Source organism: Lytechinus variegatus, chromosome 12 (genome assembly GCF_018143015.1).
Source record: "Lytechinus variegatus isolate NC3 chromosome 12, Lvar_3.0, whole genome shotgun sequence".
NCBI lineage: Eukaryota > Metazoa > Echinodermata > Echinoidea > Temnopleuroida > Toxopneustidae > Lytechinus > Lytechinus variegatus.
Genome location: NC_054751.1, coordinates 32151240 through 32164567, shown reverse-complemented (window position 1 = coordinate 32164567; position 13328 = coordinate 32151240). Strand labels below are relative to the sequence as shown.

General features: G+C 34.6%; 1 protein-coding gene across 1 annotated transcript; it reads left to right on the top strand.

Moving 5' to 3' along the window:
• Positions 1-3181: 3181 nt before the first annotated feature.
• Positions 3182-7447, top strand: LOC121425563 (protein Skeletor, isoforms B/C-like). The gene is made up of 5 exons (XM_041621648.1): positions 3182-3266; positions 4575-4686; positions 5486-5648; positions 6624-6699; positions 7156-7447. The coding sequence occupies exons 2-5, from the start codon at positions 4594-4596 to the stop codon at positions 7319-7321; spliced, it is 498 nt and encodes a 165-aa protein (XP_041477582.1). The 5' UTR covers positions 3182-3266; positions 4575-4593; the 3' UTR covers positions 7322-7447.
• The last annotated feature ends 5881 nt before the right edge of the window (positions 7448-13328 follow it).

Here is a 13328-nt window from a genome sequence, read left to right as displayed (position 1 = left end):
GCGTTGATGCTATGCGATTTGTTTTCAGAAATATCATCGATTTTCTTTTATTTTGATTCCGGTATTTATGAAACATCTGTCGAATTCCTCAAATTATTTTCACAGTTAATCAAGGATTGCCTACAAGAGGTGTCAGCAAGTAACTACGGGGGGGGGGGCATGGGGGCACGTGCCCCCCCCCCCCCATTGGCTGGCAAAAAAAGGGGAAGAGAAAAAGAGGGAGAAACTGAGAGAAACGTAGTGGGAAGGAAGAAATTATTGTTAGTTATGTTATATTATATTATACTTATGTAATGTTATATTACATAACAATAAAAAATATCATAATTTTATTAAACATAATTTGCTCATGCAGGGCCTTTGTCTTGAATTCCTGATGCTCGCATTGTCTGTTTAACGAGATATATAATCCTGTTGTACTAAAACCTCCCTATTTCAAGTCAATATACACCAAATATATTTCCTCGCACTTCGAATTATTATTGTTTTATGTAGTGACATATAATAATAGGTCTTAATGTAAAACATTTCCCGTCCGCGCTTACGTTCGCATTAGCAGATTAGTGAGATATGTCTGCTCTTCAGTTATGAATTCCTGAAATCAGTCCTTAAAATGTCCCTTTTTCTAATCTGAATATAAAAAATTTCAGCTTGCGCTCGCATCGTTTGGTTAGGAAATACGCATGGTCTACGTGAATTCCTACAAACAAGCCTGAGAATGCCCCTCTTCAGGTGTGAATTTCCTAATCTTTCAGCTCGCGCTTCGCGCTCGCAATATAGTGAGATGCGTATGATAATCATGACTACAATGACTACAAAAATGATTTTTCTAGGTGTAATTCTAAATAAATCAGCATGCGCTTGGCACTCGCATTAGATGACTATGGTGAGATATGTGTACTCTTAATGGATTCTTTTAAAAAATAGTCCTTAAAATATCCATGTTTGGGTCAATATGTACAAATTTTTCAGCTCGCGCTTCGCGCTCGCTTCATTTGGTTAGTGAAATACGTATGGTCTTCGTGAATTCCTACAAACAAGCCTTAAAGTGTCCCTCTTCATTTCCTAGATTTTCAGCTCACGCTTCGCGCTCGCAATATTTGATTAGTGAGATGCGGATGTTAATCATGATTACAATTACTACAAGTGCTTTATGTGTTTGGATGCATATAATTCTAAAAAAAAAACAGCAAGCGCTTGGCACTCGCATTAGATAACTATGGTGAGATATGTATACTCTTAATAGATTCCTAAAATATAGTCCTTAAAATGTCCGTTTGGGGTCAATATATACAAAAATTTCAGCTCGCGCTTCGCGCTCGCATTGTTTGTTTAGCGAGACAGGTACATATCATGATTACAAAAATTTGCTTATAATGTCCTTTTTTAGGTCTGAATATCAAAAATTTTCAGCTCGCGCTTCGCGCTCGCATTATGTGATCAGTGACATACATATTCGTTTAATGACACTGTCCTTAAAATATCTCTATAAGGTCAGCACACCTAGCAACTGAGCGGGCTTGGCGCGCTCACTAGGTGACTCAAAATTTTTGCTGGTGCCCCCCCCCCAATGCCGTGACTCACGGTACGCCACTGGTCAGCATTATGCCATAATCAAAAAGATAGTAATCACAAGATCGAAATATGTGTCCATATTTTCAAGGTTTATAGTATTCTGAAAATCTCCAAGCGATCTACAAATCGAAATTTTCGAAAAATAATTGAGCTCTCATCTGTTATTCTTGGTCGATAATATGAATTTTGTTTGTCCTATATCGTATGATTTAAAAAGAGGGAACAATATATCAGTAAGATTTCTACAAGGTATATGGTTGGACACATTGGCGGCGGAAGCCAAAAATTTTAGGAGGGGACAACCCAAGAACAACATTTGACAAGCAAAAAAAAAAAAAAAAAGGTTCTCAACCTAAAAATTTTAGGGGGGACGCGTAGGAAAATAAATTGACAAGCAAAAAAAAAAAAAAAAAAAAAAATCAACTACAAATTTAGGGGGACCGTCCCCCCCCCTCCTCAAATTTAGGGGGGACACGTCCCCCCCCCCGCTTCCGCCGCCTATGGTTGGACATGACATATGAAAAAAATCAGAAAAAATCGTGGAAATATTGCTATCACGTTAAAATAGGAATGTATAAGGATATTATTGGATATCATTTAACATTCTTATCTATACAAATCACACCTGAACTTGAATTGAGCGAAACAATAACCATGATTTTGTTTTCCTCTAGGAGGATTTGCTTCCATACAATTAATCAAATTTCACACAATCACATTCAAATAAAAAAATTACATAATAAATCATACATAAGATATGCATTATCCTCTTTTGCTTTAAAAGTTGGAAAACAACCGTCTGTTGTTAAATTTCATTGGAAATGGCTTCTTATCGATGTGGAGTGTTGATTTTCTGTAGGAGCAATATTGTTGCAGGAGCAAATAATCGTGAAATTTAAAACAAAATATAATAAAACAGGAACCCAAAAAATTGTATGATTAGGTTGTTTTAGATTGATAAGATTTCTTTAAGAGTGTGGAAGTATGCCTACTGTATTTTATTTTATTTTTGTTTTGCTTTACAGGCTTTGTCAACACAGGGGCGCAGCAATACAATGGTAAATTGATCGGGGAGTTTCCATCTGGTGGATCTCATATAGTAGGAGGAAACGTGTATGCTGTAGATGATGACACAATCAGAATTACCAATTTCGATTACGATGGAAAGGGGCCAGGTAATAATGTTTATGTTTACCCCCCCCCCTCTTTCATTTTACCCAATTAATGATTGAATATCAAATAATACAAGGGGTATTGTAGTATCCATGCAGAGTTTATTCTGTAAATTACACATGGTGATGAGGTACTGTAAATAGCAAATGATGTCGGTCTCTCATAATAATTACTTTAGCCAATATAGTACAAAGTTTAAGTTTGATGTATTTCATTGCGATGAGAAAGAGAAAGAGGGGGGGGGGTGTGCTGCGTATGGTGCTTCAGCACCCCCACACTCCAGCTTCCAGGCCCATGGATTTACCCGGAATAAATGTTCCCCGAGAGAGATAAGTCACCGACCGAAGCCAAAAAGTGAAATTGAGAAATCACCCCCTCCCCCGACTACTGCGTTACTCCGATGAATAGATTAAAAAAAAGAAAACGCTTTTAAAGTTTTTATGTTACTTTGCAGATACACACGTATGGATAGGAAAGAACGGCAATGCACCTTCGAATGACGGTGAATCAATTTACCGGTATGTGTTTATCAAAATTTCGGGTGGTGATATTGGTCTCAATCCATGTTTTTGTTGTAATTTCTTGACTCTTTTGTATTGATAGTGTGTGAAGCGTTGTGGCCCAGTGGATTAGTCTCCGGACTCTGAAACAGAGGGTCCTGAGTTCGAATCCCATCCATGGTGTAATTTACTTCAGCAAGAAATTGATCCACAATGTGCTGCACTCAACCCAGGTGAGGTAAATGGGTACCTGGCAGGAATTTATTCCTTAAAACGCAGCGCGCGTAACAGTTGAACAGGGTAATTATGCTGCATATACTGTAGAGCGCTTATAGAGACTTCTGACAAAGTAAGTATTAAGCGCTATATAAGCAAATATAATTATTATTATTTTTGATACATATTTGTAAATTTCATGTGCAAAACGTTTGCCAATTGAAAGCCTTCAATTGGCAAACGTTTTGCACATGAAATTTACAAATATGTATCAATAATTTTATTCCCTGTCACCACATTAAAGGGAGTTGGCACCATTGAATTCCCTGTCGCATTTTATTATACCTTATATTACCTTAAAAGTCTCTGGTATTTGAAAATGTCCTTCTTGGAAGCAGGAATTTTTCGCTCGTCCACTTTGATTACTCCCGCATCGCCTGGAAAAGAGTAACAACGCGGGTTTCTTTCTTAATAAAAATATTGCACCCCCCCCCCTTATCGTGCAGTGAAATAATATACCTTCATCTACATATAAAAGACCAATCGGGGCCTGATGGGTATGTAGGTGAAATGGTTATAATATTATAGACATTTTGAGTACCAAGAGCGGGGGACTAGCTGCTTGGTCAGATCATTGTAGCCTTCCATCCACGATAGGCCATTTCCATTGTTTGAATAAAACTAACATCGATCGTTTCTCAAGCCCCCCAAATTCCGTTCAAATTTTAGTCTACTACCGCGCCTGATAATTTCTCTTCAATCGTTCTTCTCAGGGGGGGGGGGGGTGGGGTGCTATCCCGGGGTGATTTGTTCAATCAACTTGCTATTAGAGTGACGCCCTTCTATGAGAGGTAAACAAAAATGCCCTCTAATTTTACCAAATGTTTACAATACTTCACTTTCTCTATATGTTCTCTCTTTGAAAAAAAAAATCGATTACAATTTACTGGGAAAAAAAATCGTCCACTAAAATTATATGCAACAAAATGGGATATATAATAAGGTCTATAAAAAATGTTAAGAACGTAGTTATACAACATTCTGTTTTAGTCGATATTTATTAATTTTCAAAAATACAATTGTCATTATTGATGGTTTCTGTGTTCATAGTTTCACTTATAACGTTGCGATGAATGATGAAACTCTGGGGGACCTAGATCTACCAAGTGGGGATTTGGTCACAGATCTGAAATGGATTTCTGTCTGGTGTAAACTAGTCAGTGTGAGTATACCGAGTCCTACAACCGAGGAATCTATACTGAAGTTCACGATTCTGACATTGTGGTCTTCACACTTGCTGCTTTGGGTGTACATATTCCCCAAATATCTATGAATTTCATTTCTTCAGTTTAATTTGTTGTATCCGAATTTCTAACACATACCGAGCACAAGTTTAGAAAACAGTTTGCTCATAACGTATCCTGCTTTAAAAAAAAATCACCACCAAGAAAAAAGAGAAAATGAAATAAAAGGAAAGAGAGAAGGATGAAATACATTATTTAATGAATATTATGTCAAAATCTTTCACAAAATTTTTATAACTTTTTCCCGATACGCCAGACTTCGTCCCCCTCAAAATTGTTGCCTATTACGCTATTGCTTCAACATGATTATAATCAAGAAACATATACTAAGGGAACTAATGATATATATATTCTTTGTATATATATATATATATATATATATATATATATATATATATATATATTCTTTGTATATGTTCAAACAAAGGAAAGTATTAAAACTCCTTGGACAATAAATTTTTAACAAATACTAAGTATTCTGTAAGCGTAAGCATGAGTTGTTAGTGAAATTCACATAATTCATAATTTTAATGGAAAATACTTTTCTCTTCTCCATTTCCATTTATAGTTTCGGAAACTATTGGAAAGTTTCACAAAACTGTTCGTAAATTACGCAAGTGCGTGGAACGACAGGAACATGGTCCCCAAATTAATTCCTAAACAAAATGGGATGTATTTCCGAACTCATGTCCTGTTTTTCTTTTTGTTTTCATTAAGGCTTCGTTTGACGAAATCACCGTGCCTAGTACTTTTACTCCTCCAGCGGAGACAAACCTCGGTCAACTCTCTGGAACATTCGGACTTTCTGCTTCCTCTGTCGTCATTGTTAACGATCAAAGGATAAGATTTGAAGGATTCAATTACGATGGATCTTGTTCTGGTTTGTCTATGCTAAATTTGCTCATTAAAAATATCCGTAGGCCTATACTTTTATTGAATACTCGCTGACAGTGTAGTATCCAAGCAGCCTTTTGGACAAGGTTAACTGGTGCCATGATGGGGGCGGGGGAAGGCACATACAGATTTTTTTTCCCCTTCATCTGTATCACGATATCACGCATGAACATTTCTGAAGATAGATCTTCAATATGGAGACTCAAATTGAGACCTGCTGGGTGTTTTATAGAGCTATTCGTAAGTTAAGACTGGTGATGCTTTTTATGAGCTATACGTATAATCACCAAGGAACATTTTAATGGTGAATATCATTTACCACAAAAAATGATCACCAGTCGTTTTTAAAGTCACTCTTAAAACTTACAAACAGCTTTATGAAATGGTCCCATGTTCTACAAAGGTTTTACTCATTTGGGAATAAACAAAAGTGGCATGCAGTTTTCAAGTCGCCGTTAAAATGATGAGTATATAAAAAATAAATTGACATCACTTTGATAAAAGTTTAATATTATTTTTTGTTATTTAAACAATTAAAATCTATAATTCATTTCGACCACATTTTTTCTAATCTAATGTTTTAAATATAAATGTTCATTAAGTGTCACTTTGATAAACTTCTGATCAAATTTGAATCTGTTTATCTTAGTGCACTATGCTTCTAATGACCTTTGACCTATTAGCTTTGAGGATATAGTTGGTAACCTTGCCATTAGACTACTGCTACTATCAAACGCCATGATAGGCTATATACAGTACATGCAAATCAGAAAAACATATCTATATTATTATTTAGAAACATTTTCGTCGAACGGTGCAACTAGTTCAAATAACAATTACAAACGACGCACGTTGATGATGCTGAAGGTTTAGAAATATTTGATTATTTTACATTAAAAAAAAAAATTCTTCATAACAATTCCCATGGAAACTGATTTCATTATATTTTATAATCATGCAGGTGCACAGTTTTGGTCAGGAAATGGTCCAGTGCCATCTAGCAGTGGACATAATGTTCCGGATGAGAACGGAAATACGTAAGAAAAAATTATTGTACAATGCTATTTTTATTTCGAAGGCTTCGGTATTTAGATTTGATTTTAGTCTGTGTAGACTGATACTCATGGGAATTTAACAGATATTGGGCAGGGGGTATAATATCACACAGATGTTAAGGATACATTTTGGTGACATGGGGAGAATGTTAGGAAAGCAGATCGCATAAGATAAAAATAGAATTAAAACTATTATATCTATGGTGGAAACGAAAAGATTGAAAACGACAATTAAAAGGATAGGGAAAGAATATACATGTAGAACAATAAAGATGTCAAAGGGGGATATGATGACATGAGGGGCAGGAAAGAAACATCAACCCCATCCCTTAGAAAAAAAAAGAAAAGAATAAATGAAAAAAAAATTACAATCGCCACTGCCTGAGGCATATTCCTCGGCACTATAACCTTCCCTGTCCTTTCTATCTTCACATTCAGATCTCCTCTGAGCTCGTATTCAGGTGGCGATATCGAACTGGTCCTTCCCAACGATGAATCGGTGTTTGACATCGATTATATTGGTGTGTGGTGTCAAGACGCTGATGTCGGCCACGTCGTCATCCCACAACAGAGTTCACTCAACATTCCTCCACGCCCGTTGTAATACGGCTGTGTACTCACTGGCAATTTATTATGCTTTTCACTTTTTCGTCTTTCGTTTAAAGGTCAAGTCCACCTAAGAAGAATGCTGATTTGAATCAATAGAGAAAAATCAGACAAGCATAATGCTGAAACTTTTCATCAAAATCGGATGTATAAGATAAGAAAGTTATGACATTTAAAGTTTCGCTTATTTTTCGCATATATGCACATTTTAGTCACATGAAAAATAAGAATCGATGATGTCCCTTATATACTATAAAAAATATACTATTCATTTTTAATTCATTGTTTGATTTGTACATTACTTCATTTTTACAGATATGACAATGGATCAGCATGACTGAACCATTAATATTAAACAATGGTAAATCATATTCAGGGAGAAATGAAACTGTTTCTCAGGAAATTGAGGAGGAACTTAGAATATTTCATATCATACAGTGCGTATCAAAAAAAAGTTTACACTTTGAAAAAGCCCTGGGAATGAAAAAATATACAACATGTAGGTAATTTTTTCTCATATATTCCTGGGTTTGGGTCTCATCTATAATATGAAAGTAAAAGTTTTGACAGAATGTTACACTTGAGTGAGTACTGTCCATTTTTGTAAAGCTCGCAGAAATCTGTTTGCGCAGAAATGCCCGTTTTCACGCTGTGTCGAGGGGAAAGGGCGAAATCAAACTTATCCTGCGAAACATTTCTCATACATTTCCCTTGCACTATTAGTCAATTGAAATAAAACGTATACATTAAAGCATTTTAAACCAATTTTGCCACCAAAATTGAAATCTCAGCACTTATTAAGCACAACCTTTACCCTTTTTGTGCCAGCTGGATCTGAGGACATAACTAAATCTGACCAAAAGTTTATATCAGACATCTCCAGCATTTGTTTCACTAAGTTTTTATCATTTAATGTGGGTTTACATTTCATTTTTCATTTAATACTTGCTTCTCCAGACTTTTCCCAGGCTTGACAATGATAAACAAAATGGAAATCAGGCCTAAGCCATTTCATGTGGATCACAGCCCAGTGCAAAGCAAATACCATCACGATGGTCTTGGTGTGAGGGGGAGGGGGGTGGGGCGCAATGCACTCTTCGAAGTGTTTTGGGCAATGTAACAAGTTAAAAAGTTAAAGATATCTTCAAATCACTTTTATTAGCTAAGTTCAACATGTTTTTCATGATTAAGGTCTATTTTTATTCGCATAACTATTTCGAAGATCTGCGCAAATCATTTTTCACTAACTTTTTCAAAAGTAAGTGGTGCTCACTCAAGCGGAAATATTTTTCGACAGTTATATCGTCATTTGCTTAAATGGAACTGTACCAACGTTAAAATATGGAAAAATCTTCAGGATATTACAAATGAATAATTTTACAGGATTTTTTTGTAAGTGTAAACTTTTTTTTGATACGCACTGTATATATCAAAATACAAAATGAATAGCGAGTGAGTGGTGTCATCAGCTCCCTCATGCCTACTGGGATGTTTTGTAAAATTAAGCGAAATTACAAATGTCATAACTTTCTTATTTTGCATCAGATTTTGATGAAATTTTAATATTATGCTTGTTGGATATTTCTCTTTTTATTCAAATCAACTTTCAAACAAACAGTTATATGCACATCCTGGTCGGTATGCTGATGAGAGACTGATGACGTCATCCACTCACTATTTTCTTCGTATTTTATTAAGAAAAATGAAATAAGTCTAATTTTCTCCTCATTGTCAAGTGAAACAATGAGTAATTTCTTCCTGAACATGTGTAATAAGTATTGTTTAATACTATTATGGTTCATTCAAGTTGGTCCATATATTGTCAAATATGTAAAAACGAAATATTGTATAATTCAAACAATAAAACAAAAAAGAAATAGTGAGTGAAGGACATCATTGACTGTCTCATTTGCATGTCACTGAATTGGGCATATCACTGTTTTAACAGGTGATAATTCAAAATGTTATAAGTTTCTTATTTTATATCCGATTTAGATGAAATTCTCATCATAATGCTTGTTTGATTTTTCTACATTTCTTCAAATCAACATTTTTCTGGGGAGGGACATGACCTTTAATCGTTTAAATGGCAGCAGTAGTATAGTAAGAAGGCTATGTTTGGAGAAAGATTACATCTCAATTTGATAATTGTTTACATTGAAACCTTACAATGAGTTTCTAAAATTAGAATATCCATATTTATCTGTCAAATATTCATTATATTTATAAACGTACTCTCTCTGCTTTAGCATTTTATGGGAGCTGGAGCCCCCACCCAAAATAATATGACTATAATGATGATAATACAAATCGTACTTTGTGTCAAATCTTACATTGCATTTTAATCATGGCAATATTAAACCATTTAGTTCTCTTCAATATTAGAATTGTCGTTTTGACGACACTGATTATTCATTAAAGAGTGTTGATTTTTTTTATTGTCTATCCATGGGATTCATAAACTAATAGAACCATATTATTTCATACACAGCAAAAACTGTGGTGTTAACCGGTGTACATAGAGGACCACACCAGTTATCTTACACCGGTGTTAAATTGGTGGTGTTAGTCTTAAACCTATAGGTGTTATTACAACACCTTTTGTTTACATTTACACTATTTGGTGTTATGTTTAATCTCTATATAGGGTGTAATTTTAACACCTCAGGGTGTGGTCCTCTATTAACACCAATTGGTGTCAGTTTTAACACCGCAATTTTTACAGTGTATGGCCATTCATAACAGTCAACATACATGCGTATCAAAAAAAGTTTACACTTTGAAAAAATCCTGTCAAATTATTCATTTGTAATACCCTGAAGATTTTTCCACATTTTAACAATGGTACAGATCCATTTAAGCAAATGACGATATAACTGTCGAGAAATATTTACGCTTGAGTGAGCACCACTTACTTTTAAAAAGTTAGTGAAAAATGATTTGCGCAGAACTTCGAAATAGTTATGCGAATAAAAGTAGATCTTAATCATGAAGAACACGTGGAATTTAGCTACTAAAATTGATTTGAAGATATCTTTTACCTTTTTAACTTGTTTCCTTTCCCAAAACACTTCGAATAGTGCATTGCACCCCACCCCACTCCCCCACACACCGAGGCCATCGTGACGATATTTGCTTTACACGGAGCTGCATGTGATTTACATGAAATGGCTTAGGCTTGATTTTTATTTTGTTAATCATTGTCAAGATTGGAAAAGGTGTGGAGAAACATTAAATGAAAAATGAAATGTAAACCCACTTTAAATGATGAAAAAAAGTGAAAAATGCTGGAGATATATGATATAAACTTTTGTTCAGATTCAATTATCCAGCTCGCACAAAAAGGGTAAAGGTTGTGCTTACTAAGTGTTGAAATTTCATTTTGGGTGGCAAAATTGTTACAAAATGCTTGAATGTATCCGTTTTATTTCAATTGACTAAATTGTAAGGGAAATGTATAAGAAAAATTTCGCAGGGTAAGTTTAATTACGCACTTTCCCCTTGACACAGCGTAAAAACAAGCATTTCTGCGCAAACAGATTTCTGCGAGTTTTACAAAAATGGACAGTGCTCACTCAAGTGTAAAATTCTTTCAAAGCTTTTACTTTCATTGGATAGATGAGACCCAAGCCCAAGATTGTACGTGAAAATATTACCCACATGTTGTATATTTTTTAATTCCCTGGGCTTTTTCAAAGTGTAAACTTTTTTTATACGCACTGTGTATGGAAAAACATGGAGGGATGGAGAAGAGAGAGAGAGAGAGAGATATAGAGATAGAGAGTGAGATAAAAAGGGGGAGATGTCAAACTGAAATAAATGTGACGTTTTCCAACACGAATGCAATCACAGCTAGTATGTGGTTCACGGAGGGGAGAGGAGCAATGTGATAGACCCTTGATCTATTATATTATACTGATAAAAATGACTTATTTTGATTGGTGGTATTAAAGAAACTATATAGAAACAATAAATTGCTACAAGTGGCATAATAGTTGCTATTTTGACTCACAACTTCAGTTGAGCCTCAGTCACATAATAGACACGGATTCTCAAGAATCAAAACATCAAATTCTGTTCTAGTTTTTTACATAATATTCAGATAAAAATATCACATTCAACTAAAGGCGGCCTGGGAAAAGTACCCACCCCCCTCTAAATTTCAGGTGGAGGGGACCATCCCCCTAAAAACAAAAAGGGAAAGACCGAATGAAAGCAAGCAAGAAAGAAGAAACAATAAAGAAAGTTAAAGAAAAAAGGAACGAAGGAAAGAAAGATAAAATAACGAGTATACTCAAACTAGAAAATCAATATTGAAACCTGCATGAAAAGAATAGCAAGAAAGAATAATTTTGACTAAGAACAATACGCAAAACTTCAAACTCCCAATGCAATTTTGGTCAGAAAAAAATTGAAAAGCAACAACAAAATAATTTTTGTCCACAAAATGAAGGGAATTTGGCTCACATCTCTACATCATAGCATTATAACCCAATATCCAGAAAATCTTGGCGGTAATTTAGCACCCATGCTTCCCATAGCCATGTTTTTGTCAGACAGTGCTTATTACCATTCATAATGTAGATATACCGAGTAGATATACTTGGTAGTGAAAATTCTGGAAACACAAAAATATTGAAACATTGGATTTAAGACTGAAAATGTGTGAAACTTTTCAAGCTCGCTCACATTTCATCATTTTTCTTTCTTATACCCCTCATTTCCCATTTTATCCGGAAAAACACTTTCCCTGTTGCCTGATCTTATATCTTTTACCAAAAATTATTCTGAGATTAACTTGGAAATTTTATGAGTTACTTTTTTATAAAGTAACCTCCGGAAATAGCACAATTTTGGAGCTGCCGAGTCTTTGTTCCCAGGACTCCTACCGTCGCGGGCTTCGCGCTACGTATAGAAGAAAAAATGAAGAATAGAAAAGAATAGAGGCGAGATAAGAATGAAAAGACACGTGAATAAAAAAAGGTAGGGGGTAATTTGAAAAAAAAATCGAGAATAAAATCAGGTTAAACATTTCGCTCGCACTTCGCATTCCCTGGTTAAGGGAGATAATCTGCTCTCAAGGATAACATGGAGCTTTATTTAGAGTCAATATGCACAAGTTATTTTGCTCGCGATTCTAGTTTTCATTTTTCTTTTGGGAGGCGGGGGTTCAAGTTGAAAAGGATAGGCATTCTGTTTATTCTTTCAAAAAGATTATTTGACAGGCAAATTCAGTGAGGTATTCTTTCGAAATTGGCATATCACTTAATTTCAGCTCGAGATGCTCGAGCCTTATATTGGTACTAACTGCTTAGTAATATTGCTGAGAATATCCCACTTAAATCGCCAAATCAGCTCACCCTTCGGTCAAGCATTAATTAAATTGAATACATTGTCCTTTGTAGGAAATTCTTTTCACATCGGGTTTACAAATTAATTAGTGAGATATTGGCCTATATCTTCTTTTTTTAAATAATTTTCTTAACTGTTAAACTTTGCTTAAAAGTAACAGTATATGAGAAATATGATTTCGCGATTCATTTTCATGATCACAAGAACTATTATTATTATCACAAGAACTGTAATGTTCCATTTTTAGGTCTTAAACTATAATCATATAAACGTGATCAAATTTACAAAGAAAATATTGAATACTATCATCCATCATCAACACCGGACTGAATGTCATAAACCAACAAATCCTTTTAATGATTTTAAATGTATAAACAATTTTATTTAATTACACTTAATATGATTAATTCACATGCAGAAAGTCATATGTATATAAATTAAATAGTCAATAAAGTACTGAATACTATCAACTCTGAAAGATAAAAACTGATCATGACCGTACTATCATTCAACATACTGTTTCAACCATAAATGTATATAAACAATTCTTATTTCATACATGCAATGAATTAATACACATATTCAATATTGTAGAGAAAGACATAAATGCATAAATTAAGTATTATGAAAAAGTACTGAATATCATTAAGTAT

What these genes read in the sequence shown, in the direction of transcription:
- LOC121425563 (XM_041621648.1), top strand. Translation starts at nt 4,594, where the DNA reads ATGAATGATGAAACTCTGGGGGACCTAGATCTACCAAGTGGGGATTTG. An exon ending in TTACGATGGATCTTGTTCTG is followed by an intron (nt 5,649 to 6,623) that starts GTTTGTCTATGC and finishes ATAATCATGCAG; the next exon opens with GTGCACAGTTTTGGTCAGGA. An exon ending in CCGGATGAGAACGGAAATAC is followed by an intron (nt 6,700 to 7,155) that starts GTAAGAAAAAAT and finishes CTTCACATTCAG; the next exon opens with ATCTCCTCTGAGCTCGTATT.